This window comes from Juglans regia, chromosome 5, assembly GCF_001411555.2.
Source record: "Juglans regia cultivar Chandler chromosome 5, Walnut 2.0, whole genome shotgun sequence".
Classification (NCBI taxonomy): domain Eukaryota; kingdom Viridiplantae; phylum Streptophyta; class Magnoliopsida; order Fagales; family Juglandaceae; genus Juglans; species Juglans regia.
Genome location: NC_049905.1, coordinates 22,029,021 through 22,047,975, shown reverse-complemented (window position 1 = coordinate 22,047,975; position 18,955 = coordinate 22,029,021). Strand labels below are relative to the sequence as shown.

Here is an 18,955-nt window from a genome sequence, read left to right as displayed (position 1 = left end):
TTAACACTACTGCATGTTATAATAACGATGATACTTGAGATCTTACTGATCTATTTAAGATTTTTGGTACTACATCTCAAATCTTGAATAAATCATGTATGAAGGTATGTATTATCTTTACATATTCATCCTACACGTACTCATGTTTCGGTTTATTTTAATGTATTCTTTAGGCCCTCTCAAATCCTTTTTATTCTAAATAATTAGTAGGCCAATATTTATAAGTACTGTCCCGGCCGATCGAACTCGCTGGCACAGTTTTCATGTGTTCAAATTAGTTCATGACTACTTGAGAAGATCATCTATAGTCAAACATACGTGTTTCAATTTCGTTTCTTTATTTATTTTTTTCAATCATGGTTTAAAAAATACATGATTGAAAAAAATAAACAAACATGACAAAGGCTCCCTAGCTAAAACGTATGAAAGCGTGAAGAATTTACTAAACGACAGGCCAGATAGATATATATCAAACCAAACATGTTTATACAAGTTACAGTTGATTCCAAGATATAGTAAACAACTCCCTAGGCGCTTTCACTTTATCTATAGTCTATACATACAGACACAAAAGACTCTCACCTTAAAGGGCCATTTAATGCCAACCTCTAATTTTCACACCAATTTCCCTATACCCCACACATGCTCTTTTCCCTATACACATGCACTTTTCCCTCAAAGTTCGTTGCTTTTTTCCAAGCCAGAAACAATTAATTAAATATACTGCGATCCCAGAACTTTATATTTTTGTACAAATTGCTAATTAATCTCATGCATCTACCTCTTTCCTTTCCTTTTTATCTTTTCATCTTCTACCTTTCCATATCACTAAGTGAAATGGCTTTTCCCATTTGAATAAAGCTCTTTGAATTGCCAAATTTACTCCTCTTTTGGGACTCAACATCATCAGCGACTTGATCTTCTTCATCTTCTTCCTTTGTCAATGAAACATACTCTGGCTTTTCGCCATAAGCTTGAACCAAAATCAAGTAGAAGCAGGCTGCAAAAATTGTGATTAAAATCAAGAACCAACTAAATTGAATGTTCACCAGTGCCTTAGCTCGATGAAGTGTTTCGTTTCCGGAGCACCTGACCACTTTGTGACCCTCTTCAAGGTGCATAAAACAGCCTTTAGGAATCAATTCTGGGGTCCAAAGCATGAAGCCCATGACCATAAGCCAAATACCTTGAAATAATATGCTTGTTGACCTTACAAAGCTGACCAAGAAACTCTTAGGCAGGCCAATTCCGATGAGAGTGGTGGCTAAAGAAACAAAAATAACAATTTGTAGAAGCATGTGGTATTGGCCTTCCGGGCCCATGTGGTCAGCTGAGTGAAGGTGAAAAAGAAGAAGTTGCTGTGCGAAGGCTATGGCTCCAAGCAATTGGGTTAGCCCAAGTTGAGCTTTGGTGCCAATTCGATCAAGAACTATAGCAAAGGCGGCGTACACGAAGAAAGTCATTGAGATAGAAGAGTGCTCGAAGTTATGGAGATGGTTGGAGGGGATGGTTCCATCAGGATCAAAAGGCTGGTGTCTCTCCGGGCCGATGAAGAGCTCCATGGCTATGGAGGCAGAGCAACCTCCCATGATCAGGAAGAGCTCCAAGTACTTGAGTTTCTTGGTGGGAAACCATGGGGGAGAGGTGTAAGAATTTGGGTACTGCGCGTGGAGCTTGATGTGGTTAAAGAGATGCCACAAGCCAATGATGAAGAAGCCAAAGCCTGGTGCAACATGTCCCACCAAAGTACCCATGTTTCTGAGACAAAATCTCTTTCTAGCTTGGTTTTCTTGTCGTTGGAGGGAAAAGGCAGGAAAAAGAAAGTGGTTTCTGTTATTGTTGTTGAGGAGGAAAAGAGAATGTCTCTGCGTGTGTTGGTGGGTGTGTGCGTGCGGTGAAGAAGGATTGGCTGAGAGACGGGGTTTTAAGGGGGGAGTTGGGTTGAAATTCAAAAAGGCGAGAGACGCTAGAGGCTTCTAAGGTGGGTTTACAAGTTTGAATATGCTGTCTGAATTGGGGCACAAGATTTAATTGCAATTGACCAACGACTCCTGATGAATGAGATGAGCTTAGCAGCCTGTTTTCTAGAAGAAAAAGGGACAAGTACTGCAATATATTATTCATGTTTCCAAAGTTTTCAAATGACAAAATTATCCCTTTTTTGGTTGATTAAACACGGGTTAAAGCTCGTTCGGGTCTTTCTACATCTAATTTTGTTGTCAATCTGACCCTACAGTTCTAAGTCAATATTTTCAAATCAGAAAGATTTCAGATTGTTGTGGTTGCAATGTTTCAAATCCTATATTACCTAAATATGGATGAGATGCATAATCATCACCGGACACCAGTAGGGAGCTAGTAAGGAGCCAGGGTTCTACTTCAACACAACATAATCTGAAGAATCTTTCAACTGTTTTTTTTTTTATGTTCTTTTGTTCTTTTCAACAAACTGGTTTCTATGTACTTAAGGAGCAGTATTAATGGCGAGAGAGCGCATTGGTTTCCATTCTATTGTATGAGCATCATAGGCAACTATTGAGAAAACAAGGACATGGCATTTGTTTGTTTCGTTGTTCTTCTGCATATCCTGCTACAGGTTTTCCTACCATACCTTTACCTTAATGCATATATTGATGTTGAACTCTAAAGACTTTGATCATATACAGTTTGGAAGAAAATGGCTTGTAGTTAGTGCAAGCCACAGCCTCAGCAAACTCCTCTTTGATCTTAAATGAGGAGCTAGAGAAACTATATATACATTAATGTTGATGAGAGTTGCATGGCCTTTCAGTTTTATATTGGCATGCACTATAAGTGGTTAATGCTTAATATATACAAAATCACCATGCACTATGTTGTTATTAGGTTAATTAAGATAGTTATTAGGTACATATATGTTTTCTCAAATTTAAAAAACTAGAAAGTTGGGCAAGATTTTTATTGTATGTTCTTGTTTATTAATTTTGCTAAGAGAAGTGGCTGTCTATGGATATGTATTTGAATGAAAACTCTACAAAATATTTGTTAGTGTGGGTGTATTTGGAAAAAAAAAAAAAAAGAATCCATTCTCATCTTAATATTTAATTAATCATTGTTCAAAACTGTGTTTTGCAGGATCTCTCAGTCAAATTACTTGAAGTTGTTGCTATTTGGTGGGAGATTAAATCATTGATGGACATGTTACTGATTTTGCAATTCATACATTGTAATTTTGTATATTGTAATGTAACATATAAATATCAAATAATGTAATATGTAATGTATTGTATTGTGATGCATGCATGGATGAATTTATGCATTTAGTATTTAGAACACAATATACGATCCAACTTGACTTTAAAAAAAATAAAGGCTTTTGAATAAAAAATAATTATGGTTTGAAGTTGTGTTTTGCTAATTGAGCTTTTAGAACACAAATATCTTTAATCAAATAAAGGCTTTTATTGAAAAAAAAAAAAAAATCCGGGTACAATCCGGAATCCGGATTTCTGGGTTTCAAAAACCCGGATCTATCCGGGTTCCGGCCCGGGTCTGACTCGGATCAATCCGGTCCGGATTCCGGCCCGGGTTTGAAATCCGGGTTCCGGTCCGAGTATACCCGGATTCTCGGGTCGGAACCCGGATGAATACCCATAGATTTCAGATTGTTGTGGTTGCAATGTTTCAAATCCTATATTACCTAAATATGGATGAGATGCATAATCATCACCAGACACCAGTAGGGAGCTAGTAAGGAGCCAGGGTTCTACTTCAACACAACATAACCTGAAGAATCTTTCAACTGTTTTTTTTTTATGTTCTTATGTCCTTTTCAACAAACTGGTTTCTATGTACTTAAGGAGCAGTCTTGATGGCAAGAGAGCGCATGAGCTAGACATTTCGTCGAACAGGTGTTTCATGCACAGTTGCATGGTCGATACTAAAGGCATTTCAATTACTTCAATTTTTCTTAGGCATGGCCTTTTTCTTAAGGATTCCATTCACGTGTTTTTCTTGTTGCATATATTGATGCTTGCTTACACGACATTTCCTCCAAATTAAATGTGGTCAACTTATAAGACATTAAACTTTTCTAAAACCCCACGTGTAAATATTAATGGATCTGCACACAGATTTTTTTTTTTTAAATGAGATAAAAAATATATCGCAATTGAAAATTGAAGAAACGTGTACGGCTAAGATGAATTAGGATACAGTAAGTGAGAGTAGCTCATTGATCATTTTCAGCTTAAAAGACAAGAGTAAGGGACAATTACACAATCTTCTTGCAATCTTAAAATTATTGGGCTGTTTTGGCTTTATAATTTAATTTTTATTTATAGACAATATTTTATTTTGTAAAAGAGATTAGGTATTTCTAGCGAACGTAGGAGTGTCGTATTCTTCACACTTTTTTTTTTTTTTTTAATGAGTACGTAATTAGTTACCGTGCTTAATGGGAACCGAACCATTCTCTATTAATTAAAAACCATAGATGCTGATGAAGAATTAATGGATGCTCAATGTTGTAACCTCGTAATTCATTTGATTGGGATGGATGGTTAGGATGCTGCATGGCTTGATCACAATTGCAAGTTGATTAAATGATTGATAAATGTTAATACAAATTAATTTGAAAGAGGAAGCATAATCCCATATTGATGAATCTGTAAGCTAAGCTCGCATTTGAGTCAGCAGTGACGCCTGCAAACTGCATCTAAATTTCTACGCGTCATTCTGTGTGCAGAAACGACATTTATTAGTTGCTTAATTAAAGAATTTTGGAGAAACAGCTTTTATGGGACGGGATGTGTGGTGTCTCTAGATAGATACATTATCGTTACGTGTATTTGTAAAGTGTAAAAGTATTGTATAGTTGTTTTAAAAAAAAATGATTTATTATTAAAAAATTAATATTTTTTTATATGTATTCTGTATTTATTCATATTTTTCAAAATGATTATATAATAATTACGCACTCATGATTACAATTATCATTTCTTTTGATATATATATATATATATATATATCAAGATATTAAATGGATCAATTATTTCGTATCTTTTATTAAATGGTTTTTTCAATTTTAAATATAATGGAAAGTGTTAAGACTTGTTTTGTAGGAACATGTTGGAAAAGAAAAAATAGTCATTTTCGGCTCATGAAGACGGTTCGGGCCTTGATTATGTCGTTTGAAGCCCACGAGAGTGGTGCGAAGCGGTGGCACGAGATCCCTACATACATCCATAACAAAAAATAGAAAATAAAAGCAACATATAGAAAATAAAAGCAATAAATATAAATGGAGAGTGAAACATATGGATTTACATAATTTGGCATAGAGCTTAAGTTCACATGAGGTCGTTTGAGGTATAAATTTATTATAATAAAAATATTTTATAATCTCTCGTATCTCATGTATAGAATTAGAACCCCTTTCACCCGTAGAAGCTAAAGTGGAATTGTTTGGAGGTTAAAAGAAGCTCACGTGTGAAGTTTTTCTAGAAGTTCCTTTATATCTGATCTCATACCCCTTTTATTAAGTCCCGAGAAATTTAGTTTTGTCGCTTCAACCTGTTTTTCCATGTCACTTCCTTTCTTTCCTTAAGACATTTTTTTTTTTTTAATTTTCTCAATTTGTGTCCCCCCTCTCTTCCTCCAGCATCCTGATGCACACTTTGTGGTGGATGTGGACAGGTGCGTTTGTGTCCGAAATATTTTACCCCTTAGAGAAAGGATCAATATTAATATTACAAATAAATTTGAAAAATACTTCAATTCATTAAATTAAGAACAGTCAACCATTTGGTCTCATTGCTACAACCGTGGTCATATATTCAGAGCATTTTAAAAAGTCAAACCCACCTACTTTTTACTGTTTTTGAAAAGTCATATTTCGTTTGCTTTTTTGTTTTTAATTTTAATTCTTTAATTTTTAAAATATTTTTCAAATTTTATTAAAAATATTTCATTTTAAAAAAAAATATTTTAATTGTTTTAATTTCTCATAAAATCATTTACCTAGCTTTTAATGAAAATGAAAAAACACATGACATGTAAGGCGAAGATAAGGTGGCTTCTAGAGTCTGGGAATATTTTTCGGCTGTGTGTGGAATTCGGCTCTCACAAATAAGTCAATGGCAATGTTATTTAAGGCTTCATTTGGAAGTTGAGTTCATATCAATTTATTATTATAATTTTTTTAAATTTTAACATAAAATATAATAAACAATTCAATTTTTTTAAATTTTAACATAAAATATAATAAACAATTCAATTTTTTTAAATTTTAACATAATAATAATAATAATAATAATATTTTAATAATATTTTATCATCTCAACTCAACTCACTTCAACATCCAAACTCATCCTAAATATGTGGTGGGCAAGAGCATCTTCAACCTCACAAGCAGGGATGTGTCGAGGCATATTACCAATATTAATTACAAGTGCATTGGGGCGTTCCCGGTGTGCAGCGAGAACGGAAAATGTATGTGCAGAAGGGAGGGCTGTGGTGCAGAATGTGAAAGGGACTTTGTTAGATATCTTTTCTCAAGTGAAGAAGTTTAATTGCCTCCATGAAAGGGATAAGACCATTTTTATGGAAATGAATTGCCCAATATTGCAGATAGTGAAAAGGCCACCAGTGGTTGTGGCGTGGCTTAAGCCGAGAAGGATGCAATGGGTTTTGAACATTGATGGAAGCTCTTTTGGCAACCCAAGTGCCGCAGGTGGGGGTGGGATTATACTGGAGGCAGGGGTACATCCAATTGCTGGTTTTGCAAAGTTTTATGGGTCTTTGACCAACACAATTGCAGAAGGAAGGGCCCTACTAGATGGGTTGAGACTAGCAAATTAGCTTGGACTATACAATCTATTGGTGGAATCTGAATCTATTGTGGTGGTGGGATGGATTAAAACTGGGGTTTGTAATTCTTGGTATACGTGGGATTTTTGGGAAGAAATTAAAATGCTGTTTCGCACTCTTCTTTGCAGCATCTGTCATATATATATATAGGGAAGGAAATATTGATTGCTGATTATTTAGCCAATGAGGGAGCTAATAATAATAGTCTTCAATTTATTGGTTCAGATAATGGTCTTGTGAGACTTTGGGGTTTAGTGCATACAGATAGTCGGGGACTTCATTATTTGCGATGTTGATTCATTGTTTATTCTTTGGTTGAAGTTGCTCGAATAATGTTTTTAAATTTGGGTTTGGGTCTTTATTTATTATTTTTGTATACTCCTCAAGTGTGTGGATGTTCTCATGGTTTTCTTCTGCCATAAGTGAGGATCTTTAATAAATTTGGGATATAGGCTACTAGACAGGTGGCCTTGATTCTTCTTAAAAAAAAAAAAAAAAGACATGATGGCAAAATAATTTTTATAAAGATTAAAACAAAAACTACCCTACTAATTATATTCAAACAACTCTTTTAACTCTATTTATTTACTTTCATAGGCTCCAATATAAAACATATTTAAAAAAAAATTTCAAGACTTTAGAAATCCAAGCAATGGGATATCTAGAAAAAAAAAATGTAAAAAGGTTTTCAAATATGATCGTAGTAGTTTTTTTTCTTAACGAAACCTATGATCGCCTCTACGGCCCAAGTGATTCGAATCAGTCCACATGAGCTTTGCAGATTGTGAGAAGGGAGAAATTAGAAAATTGAAGAAAACAAAAGCAACGGGTCCTACACTACATCCATCGTCACCCTCCGTTTCTGCCAATTATTGTTGATTTGAAAATAAGAATAATATTATATATATTTGCGTTAATCTATCCTCAATTCTCTTCATATATAGTAGCATTAATAACTTTGTTTATATATATGAATCTTAATTACTTTGTTATGGTGATCTTATCCTAGCAGCTAGCTAGGTGAAATTAAGTGCACATGAAAATTTGAAGCTTAGCTGCTGGTGCCTGCCTTTTGATTCTGAATTTTTGACGTCTCTAAACAACTTGATTTCCAAAAGGTAGTTTATTAGAAGAATGGAGATCAGGACTTATACAAACATGATTTGGACATGACATGATTTGATGCTTTGAGCACACATTAATAGCTATGTCTTTGATGGTCTTATCGTATTTTTTGGAAATATGCTTTGGACATGATCTATATATATTAACACTATATCCGTGGTGCTTGTAATACTTCTTATGTGATATTTAGGTTCAAAAGCTGGAAGCTATTGATGAATAGTTCTGCATGCTTCTTGGCAAAGCACTAGACTCCGCTGTTAATGTGGCTCTATATAATGATGATGACTCTTGTAAGGGGATTTTCCCCAATTCACAAAGCTCACTAGGCCTCGGTCCAATACCCGGCCTCAAGGTCATCGGGACCACGCTTGAAGCAAGGTGCCTACCAGAGAAAAAGATTAAGTGACTGATAGGACAAATTAGCCTGCAGACATCGCTCGACCATGTTCTGGACTTAGGAACATGTATGAAATGTAGCGGGAAAGACAGAAAACCCTTGATCTGCTGACATGGGAATATCTACGGCTCACAAAGGATAAAAGCAAGGCTAAGGAACCACGTCATATTAATAGCACCACTACTGAGCTACACGCCATATTGATGGTACCGTCACAGAACCACGCCGTATTAAAAGATTATGACAATAAGACTTGTACGAGGTGCACAAACTCCGTAGAGGCAGACACGATCTGCTCCTCTCCAAACTTATAGTATAAATAACAAGTCCCAGATACGAGAAACTCTCTCTAATCTCTACACTTTAATACTTATTTACAAACTTCAAAGAGAATTCACTAACTTTGGCATTAGAGACTCACTGTCTCCAAGACCGCACACTTCAAGTTACCTTTTTTCCTATCTTTTTGAAAGTTCAAGTTTTGAAGACCTGAGTTGTCATAACTTAGTACAAAAGCATTCGAAACACGACGTTAAGAACTCTAATGGTTTTTTAGCTTCCAAGATGGCATCGTTTTGCATTGGGGGTTTATAACATGCACAACAAAACAACCCATGCACTTTATAACAAGAAGCTTCCAAATCAAAACTGAAAAGTTATGATATAGCGCTTTCAATACAATACCAAGCGAAATCACTTGATCCTAGTCATGTTGTACAGCAACAAAATCACCCAAATTGTCATTGCATTTGCTCTTTTTCTTCTCTTTCTTCTTGCTCGCATTTGTCACAGTTGAACAGAGAAAAGTGTTCCTAACAGCATCTCATCATCATGATAATGAATGAGTAGAATATATACCTAAAGAATTCTCTTTTTTTTTTTTTTTTTTTATCAAAGTATTTAACAGATGTATTGTATATCCTCATGTTAAGAATTGAACCATCGTTCTTACAAGATATCAGAGGTCTTTAATGGTCATAGACTCATATGCCTATTTCTCAAACCTACAGATTGGCCGATAAATGCAAGAAAATTGGCACATTGGAGTTTAATAATTGGGCTCATTCATGATCCGAGATTGGTTTCAAATACCGATATAGAGTTGATACTTGTGCGAATTGGAAGTCTATGCATGCCTTGTTAGTTTCTCTAATTTGGGCTTCAAATTCCTATATGTGGATTCAACAACACAGCATTTAAAACCAATATTGGATCATGGATGAGCCCAATTCGTGGACTTCTGTGTCGGTTTACAAACTTCTAATATCTATTAATTAGGTTCAAAACTTTACCAGATGCAGTCGCAAGATCATTACATATGTAGCCAATAAATAAAGGGGGCTCAGACTGATAAAAAAAAGTCACTTATGTTTCTTTCATAAACAGTACTTGGCCTTTCACGTACGGTTGGCTACTTCAATGACAAGTATTCAAAGAATATTCCTTCCCATCTTGGCATCCCAACTTATCATTTTCTTCCTGATCCTCTCTTCATTTTCAACAATTTTCCTCGCAGGAGAAGATCAAGGCTTTGTCAGAAGCTTATATTGGAAAAACTGATACAGGTGATCTAGCTTAATTTGATGAGGCAAATTTGATAGAAGATATATATATATATATATATATTGATACTTGGACTAGCTATCTCGAGGAGGTAGATCAATACAAATATAATAAGAAATAGTGAAAATTTCTTGGATTGGAACAATATTGCGTATGTGTAAGCATTTTGGTCATATTTTGGCTACAAGTATTAAAATTGTGCATAAAATTACCATTTTGGTGCATACATCGTAGTCACCACGCTATGTTTAAACTCTGAAATCAATCATTTTTTCCTTCAAATTGCCAATTTACATTGTTTTTTTTGTCTTTATGAAAATAATTCAATTTCACTTATTGAGATTATTTTTGTTCCAATATGGGCCGTCATAATAATCCCATAAATTCTGTCCAGTAAAAAAAAAAAAAATTAGACATTAATATTCATTTTTATTGGCATAACATTATTAGTTATCGTAATCCTACTTAATTCTATTCAGATCGTGCCACCAGTCTCCAACACATCCGGAACATCCTTGGGTCAAATATGGATTATTGACGACCCATTGACCTTAAAACCAAAAAAGAGGTCCAAGTTGATAGGCATGAGGACTCGGGGTTTACGTGCTTTTGCATCGCAAGAAGTTGGCCTATCAAGGGTTATATATGAACTTTGCATTCATTGAAGAAGGCAAGTATATATAGGAAGGAACTTGGTGTTTACAAAGGTGATCAGAGAGATATTGCCAGATCGGTAATCGGAGCTACGTAGCGGGACTTTCCGGTTTTCCTGGAGTTATGCAGAGGCTAGCAGGGCTCTCATTGTTGAGTATAACGTGTATGTGTTGCATTATTGATGCCTGATTCCACTTTGCTTACTCTTGTGAAATGGGATAATAATTTCCAATAACATTGGTACCCACCATTCTATATTTTAAGCTCAAGTCCGATCGTTTTATTTATCCAACATCAAAATATAAAAGTACATGCAGCTGTGCAGGATGCAGAGAGTGGGGAGAGCTTTTTATATACAATGATCAAATATATATTATTCTAGTCATATTAGGTTGTTTCACCAACTTATAATCCAAATATCTAATCATCATCTCGTTTGCCACAAAGGCCACAAGCTAGCGGTATGTTCCCTTCCTTGCCAAGCCAGCCAGCCACCCTTCCCTCGATCTCAAGCTACCTTTCAGCACTCCACTATTTGAGCTCTACCTGCGCCTGCACATGAATTAATCATGATTACAAAACATATATAGAAGAACAGAAGTTTTTAATCCATCTTACAATTTGGATTAGCAAAACCAAGAGATGCTTGCCTGGTGATAATTATTTTTAAGTCTAGCACCCACAAAATACAAGTTTAAAAAATAGATCAAGAAAGATGAGGAGGAAAAAAAAAAACAGAAATGGGAACAAAATACAAGATTTATTCTAAAAATACTAAACTTCTTGTCTTTTTACCTACTAACTTTTCGAAATTGTCAAGCACCAATTCCACAGGTTAATGTTAATTGAGATGTTTATTTTTTCTTGTGCGTTTCCCGAATGATCTACCAAAGTTTCCCAACATACTGTCGAGAAGAAGCCTTTAAAAAATGAAAAATAATATTTACAGTTGTGAGTGTATAAATATCGTATAGTCGTTTTAAAAAAAAAATAACTACGAGATTCACATAAAAAAAAATTAATTTTTTATAAGTGAATCTTATTTTTTTTAAAACGATTATATGATATTTACGCATTACACGATTGTACGTGATATTACTTTAAAAAAAAAAAAAAAAGCGTGGCATAGTAGGCTAAGGGTGAGTTTGGTTATCAAATTCATTTCAACTCATCTTAACTCATCATTACAATTTTTTTAAATTTTAATATAAAATATAATAAATAATTTAACTTTTTTAAATTTTAAAATAATAATAATATTAAAAAATAATATTTTAATAATATTTTATCATCTCAACTCAACTCAACTCAACTCACTTCAACATCCAAATACAACTGAAGTGGAGTTGTTGGTAGGTACACTACTGCACCGATATTTGGGAAAGCGTATGCACTAATTATAAATAGACAGATACCCTGTGCTCCTCCACCTTGTGAACTGGGCAGTACTGACAAATAATTCCAATGGCTACGGTCCTTCCCATCTTGGCTTTTCAAATCATCATTTTCTTCCTGATCTCGCCCTCCATAATTTTAGTCGCCGGTGAAGATCAGGGCTTTGCAAGAACCCTAGACCGAAAGCTACATGGGCTGAAGAAAGAAAAGCTTAGCCACTTTCGCTTCTATTGGCATGACATTGTCACTGGCCGTAATCCCACAGCTGTTCCAATCGTGCGACAGCCCTCCAACTCGTCAACAGGCTTTGGCTTTGTAAGTATGATCGATGACCCTCTAACCTTGGGACCAAAACTGAGCTCAAAATTGGCTGGTAGGGCGCAAGGATTTTATGCCTCTGCTTCACAAGAAGATGTTGGTCTATTAATGGTTATGAACTTTGCATTCATTGAGGGCAAGTACAATGGAAGCACCATCACCGTGCTAGGGAGGAATGAGGTGTTCAACACCGTGAGGGAGATGCCGGTGGTCGGAGGTAGCGGTCTTTTCCGGTTTGCTAGGGGCTATGTCCAGGCCAGGACTCATACCTTTGACATCAAGACAGGAGATGCGACTGTTGAATACAATGTCTATGTGTTGCATTATTGATGCTCTCTTGATCACCTTTTGTGGTTAGCTTTATTCGAGTCAGTGTACTCGTTCTTTTAGGTGATAAATTTTGAATTATGTTGCCCACTTTTGATCACTTTAAACTAAGTGGGGTTGATTTGAGTTATTTATTTTTAGTAATTTCCACCAGATCAGTAGATCCTCTCTAAATAATATCATTTATGGCCATTTTTTTTTTTTTTTAATTTCATCCTATGGCATGACCTTTTATGAGGATGCCATAAGGTTGTACGCTTCAAGCAAAGTCAGAATGAAATTTGATGTTTTTTCACAGCCCTAAGTACAGGGAGCTGGGATGTTCTTGTGTTAGATTGCAAGAGTACTTACCCATTATTCAATTATCAATTTGGTTAATAGATTTTTTTTATAATTTTTTTGTCAGTTCAAGACTCATAGCTGCTAGTGTCTTACCAATAAGAAAATAAATAAATTCTCCTGTGTCTTCTCCCCTCCCTCCACCAGTCCCATTTGATGTGAAGAATAAGGTTTTTATGGTCTAAATAAAAAATAAATAAAAATAAAAGATTTTAAATGTGAAGTGCAAATACTGTTGGTTTCATGGCCATAACTTGGTTACGAGAAATTTTATTTGTAATTTTTAGTGGGGACCGTGTATGCAATCTCATTCATAAATAAGGATAAAAGAATAAAAAATATTATTTTAAAAATAATATTATTATAATTTTAAAATTTTTTTAAACATAATTATACGAACTTCGTTCTATAGTGGGATATGTGCAATGTGCATGGGTAAATACTGCACTTCTGACACTTTGAAACATTATTCAAATATAAAATATTTTTTAATTTTTAAAATTTATTATAATTTTTTTTTCAAATATTACTCAAATATAAAATACTTTTTAAATTTTAAATTTTCAAAATTTTTATATAATAATTATCTAATCGTTATAAATTTTAAAATAAAATATAAAAATCAATATAATTTTTTTTAAATTTTAAAATAAAAATAATATTAAAAAATATATTTAAATATTAACTTTATAATATTTTTATTCAATTAATTTTTTTCTCTCATTTTTTAAAATATAATAAAATATTTTAATTTAAATTATTTTATTATTATTTATAAATTATTATCTATTATTCCCAAAATTCTAAAATATTCCAACGGAGAAGATAAGGCTTTGTAAGAATTCTAGACCGAAAGCTAATTGGGCTAAAGAGAGAAGAAAAGCTTAGCCACTTGATCCGCTTCCATTGGCACGAAGTCGTCGGTGGCCCTACTCCCACTGTTCCAATAGTGATACCACCTTGCCTCCATCAATAGCCTTTAATAGGTTTTGTCTTTATGATTGACCTTGCGGTCAAAATTGATCAGGCCAAAATTGGTAGGGCCCCTGCCCAGGGATCGTATGCCTCTGCGTCACCACAAGCAGCTGGCCTATCAACTCTGCATTCATTGCGGTGCGAGGGAGATGCCGGTGCTAGGTGTCAGCAGGCTTTTCCGGTTTGCTAGGGAAATGTTTGGGCCACTAGCAAACCGGAAATAGGTAACTTCGTTGAGTGCTTATGAATAAATTCGAGAACACTCTATTCTTGAATATGTGGTCCGGACTCTTTAATAATAATAATAAAAAAGAAAGTTTAGGGCACTACAGCTCCATCATGCGTACCTTTGACGTCAAGACTTCATACACGCATCAGGAGATGCAATATGGTTGAACAATGAATACAATGTCTACGACTTCCATTATTGGTACTCTCTTTGAGCTTTCGTAGTTAGCTTAATTTATGCAGTTATTCCTTCCTTAGATGAGATATTTGAATTATGTTGTCCACTAATTTTGTTTACAGCTTTAAGTGGGGCTGGTTTACAGCTTTAAGTAATTCTATATATAATTATAAAATGTATAAATATCGTATAATCGATTTAAAAAAAATAAGATCTATTATTAAAAAATTAATTTTTTTTATATAAATTTCATATTTTATTAATTTTTTTTAAAACGATTACGTAAGAATTGTACAATTTATAATTATAAATATCTTTTATCATATATCATGGACTCAATCGTTCCCATATACGTGCTTAATTTCTTGATAACAAGTTAACAACCAACCATACGTGCTAGACTTGCACACATAACTAAAAAAATTATCAAAGGTTAAGAATGTGGTACGGCGAAAATATATTAAGAAAAATGTTAAATGTCTTAATGATAGTGGATTGTGATATTTTCTTCTATTTAATAATTAAGAAAATATATTTTTTAATGATATTAGTATTATTTTAAAATATTTAAATGATTAAACAAATACATTAAAAAAAAAAAAAAGACAAGAGAATCTTCTTGTGTCGATGGCTGTAGTGACACCCAATATATTAATGGTCTACTTTTTTGTCCACCTCTAACACGTAGTTGTCTACTTTAATTAATGCAAGAAGTTTCTTTCAAGTCCATCACAATATTAGTTAAAAGAGAGCGAGAAGATCACGTATAATTAACGGAGAAAAAGACGTCATGTACATATCAACATGACGCGAGCATGGTTTCAATTCTAAACGAGTCTTTTTAACTCATGTTATTGGAAGTATGATGTATGCAATGCATTTCACATATCCAAATATAGCTTTTATCGTGGCAAATTGAGTAGATATACAGGTTGTCCAGGCGTGAAACATTGGAAATCAATTTTTATTGTTTTGTGTTATTTAAAAGGAACTAAGTCCTATGCTCTATATTATGAAAGATATCCATCTATAATTGAGAGTTTCAGTGACGCTAATTAGAACTGTATGGATGATGGATCTAAATCTATAAGTGGGTGAGTGTTCACCTTTGGTGGCACGACAATCTCATGGTGATCCAAGAATCAAACTTGCATAACTCACTCAACTATAGAGTCTGAGTTAGTGGCTTTAGGAGCTGCTGAAAAAGAGGCCGAATGGTTGAGAAACCTCTTAATAGACTTGCCTATATATGTGGCTAAGTCTAATGCCTCCTATTTCCTTACATTGTGATAGTCAAACCACGTTATCAAGAGTGTATAGCAAGTCATACAATGGGAAATCAAGACATATAAATCTTCGATATAACACTGTGAGACAATTGTTAGAAGAAGACATAATCACAGTAGACTATGTAAAGTCAAGTACAAACTTGGCAGATCCTCTAATAAAAGGCCTAAATAAGGATCTTATTCATAAAACATCGATTAAGATGGGTCTAAAACCTATGGAATGGATCACTAAAAGATGGAAACCCAACCTAGATTTGGAATTCTAAATTCTAGATTCAATGGGAAAAACAAAATCTTATTAGTGATGGTAATAGCATTGAATTAGACCATCATATAAAAAGAAATTATTGTTTAGTGCTAGTCCTGCAATGAAAAGGAAAGATTGAGAATAACTCTTAGTGAATTTGCATAAAAGGTGTTTTTATGCTAAAGCATCTAGATGAACTCTACCTATGTGAGTGTAAAGTCAAGCCGCTTTTGTCGGAGTTTGGTAAATTGCCTATAGCACTAATGAAATTGGGTTAATGCGTATGACCTTTAATGCGCTACTATAAAGAATAATATAAATGTGTTGATATGTGTTAGTTTTTTGGTTTTATCACACGATATGATAGTTCAAAGACATCATGTCTAATATCATATTGATAAAGCTTTGAGAATCATACACTACATGGAAGATCAAACCCAAAAGGTACTTACATTTAAGTGCCAACATATAATTGTAATAGCAACATTAAAAAAAAAACAAAAATATTATTTATTATTTGAAATAAGTGGGAGAATGTTGAATTATTTATTTGACTTTGACTTCTTTTGAAGTATTTCTCCGATGTGATTTTTTGTTAGTCCCACATTGAAAAGACAAGTAAACTTTTAGTAGTTTCTAAGTGCATGAGTTCACAATACATAAATTGGAATATATGGGTAGACACACAATAGTAGTGTCACCAAATCACTGTTTTTAATATCGTACCATACCGGCTAGTACGGTCAGTATTTACCGTATCGACCCAAATACCAGTACAAGTATCATATATGTTTCGTACCGACCTATATTTCTGCATGTACAAGCCTATATTTTGGCATGTAATTTTTTATTTATTTTTTATTTTTTCAAACTACAAGTTTATTTTTTGACCCCAATTCAGATTAGACTATTTATAATTTATATATATATGTATGTATTTATATATAATTTATTTATATATGAACTATCTCGAAACAGTATACGAAACGGTACCAGTATCGAAATATTTCGTTCTAGTGCCTTAACCGGTACGGTATTCAAAACATTGCACCCAATGCGAAGCACTTACCACACACATGCACACATGACGCATAGACGCACTTAGCACTTACACATCGTCGCAAGTGATGAAATGATTTTAATTCAAATGAAATGATTTGTTGTTCATCTTTTTTGACAGTTATTATTAACTGTCAATGACAATTACGTCACATCTTTATGATAGAAATTGTTTTATTTAAATTTAAATAAAAGATTACAGCTGCTGCCATACATCTGTTCGTTCTAAGATTAGTGTTTAGAATTTGCAATTTGCATACTATATAAACAATATTGTATTCTAAGAACATACTTGTCAGATTCTTTTTTACAGAACTCAATTCGTGAGTGGAATGCAATATTTGTCTAAGATGCATATTAACAATTGTCTAACTATTTGCCATTTTCAATCTCTGTTTGCTCTTAATTTCTAACAAGAACCTGGTATTCCACCACGTTGCGGCACCAGCAGCACCGGACTTTTCCGGTTTACAAGTGGTTATGCCGAGATTAGGACTCACGTATTTGATCTCAAGACGTTGAGTACAATGTCTCTGTGTTGCATTATTGATGCTCTTTAGTCTCTTGACCTTTTGGGGTCGGGTATATTCGATAATGCTCTGTTTTTTTTAGGGTGAAATATTTTACTGTAAGTTGGTCACTTTTGAATAAAAACCCGTGTGGGATCAAGGTTTAAACATCTGCAGAAGTTGTATAGTTTTTATTTTGTGTGGTTTCCACCATGCTTAATTCCATTCTATTCTAAATCATGTCATGTTAATTAATAAAGAGACTGCTACTCCGGACAGCCACCTACCAACTCAAACTGTGGCAGAAGAGGCCAAGGATGTGTTTTTGGCGAATAGCAGCTAGTCATCAACTTTATTTATTTCTTTATTTTAAAGCTAATCAATATATAATTGGATTGTTGACCGATTCTTTCTCATGAAGACGTTTGTGAGTGGGAGTCTATCATCTTAAGAGTCCTTTAAGTGGTCAAACACTCCTCCATTCAATTTAAATTGATCCCATGAAAATATGATCACGTGGGACACGTAAACCCGAAATTTGATGGGAATTTCGGCTATAAATACATGTGTTTGGTCCCCAAACTCACTCACTCAATTCCCTCCGGTAATACACCATCTAAATAGAGTAGAGAAGAGTTTGGAAGAGCCAAACACAGTGAAAACCGAAACAAATACAGTGAATTGCATCAATGGCTGGAGGTAAGATTTCTTGGCGTTAAACCCTTTAATTCTCGTTTCTAAAGTGTTATTCCGCATTAGAGAATTTTATTTAAGTCTAACAGTTGGTATCAGAGCATTAAAATCCTCTGTCTTGATGTTTAAATACAAAAACCCGAGTTCCTCTGTTTTTTGGCCGTGAATTGAAAATTTTTTTTGGGTTTTGATTTTGGACGTTTTTAATTTGAAAGAAGTTTAGAAATCATATAGAAATATTTTTTCTAAGCTTTCTGTGATTAAAAACATCATTTTTGACGTGAAAAAACACTGTAAAACGCGAAAATCGCGCTGCGTCTGGAGGTAGAAGACGACGCGAACGACATGTCGTTTTCAGGCTTGTTGAAAACGACATGTCGTTTTGGCAGCTTATGTTTCATTCGGTTCTGCTAAACGACAGGTCGTTTTCAACTTTGATGAAAACGACATGTCGTTTAGCATTAGGTTCTCTACTCCCGTATACCGCTAAACGACACGTCGTTTTCAATTTAATGAAAACGACATGTCGTTTTACTTCGGAGGCCGTTCAAGTGTAATGACAAAAACGACACGTCGTTTTTCAATTGATGAAAACGACATGTCGTTTTATTCGGTAGTCGTTTATCAAGCCTGAAGGTAAACGACATGTCGTTTTGAGTTTCAGTAAAACGACATGTCGTTTAGAGGCTGTCTGTGTTTTAAGAAATGGGCAAAACGACACGTCGTTTTTTCCTTCTTGAAAAACGACATGTCGTTTACTTGGTGCAAAAAAAAAAAAAAAAGTTTTTTTTTTTTCCCATTTTTAAATGG

The 18,955-nt window shown here is 34.2% G+C and overlaps 2 protein-coding genes across 2 annotated transcripts; one reads left to right on the top strand and one right to left on the bottom strand.

Moving 5' to 3' along the window:
* Nucleotides 1-469: 469 nt before the first annotated feature.
* Nucleotides 470-1,890, bottom strand: LOC108982483 (transmembrane protein 45B-like). The gene has a single exon (XM_018953881.2). The coding sequence runs from the start codon at nucleotides 1,752-1,754 to the stop codon at nucleotides 813-815; it is 942 nt and encodes a 313-aa protein (XP_018809426.1). The 5' UTR covers nucleotides 1,755-1,890; the 3' UTR covers nucleotides 470-812.
* Nucleotides 1,891-12,007: 10,117 nt separating this feature from the next.
* LOC109019023 (dirigent protein 22-like) lies at nucleotides 12,008-12,718 on the top strand. The gene has a single exon (XM_019001241.2). The coding sequence runs from the start codon at nucleotides 12,053-12,055 to the stop codon at nucleotides 12,629-12,631; it is 579 nt and encodes a 192-aa protein (XP_018856786.1). The 5' UTR covers nucleotides 12,008-12,052; the 3' UTR covers nucleotides 12,632-12,718.
* Nucleotides 12,719-18,955: the final 6,237 nt, after the last annotated feature.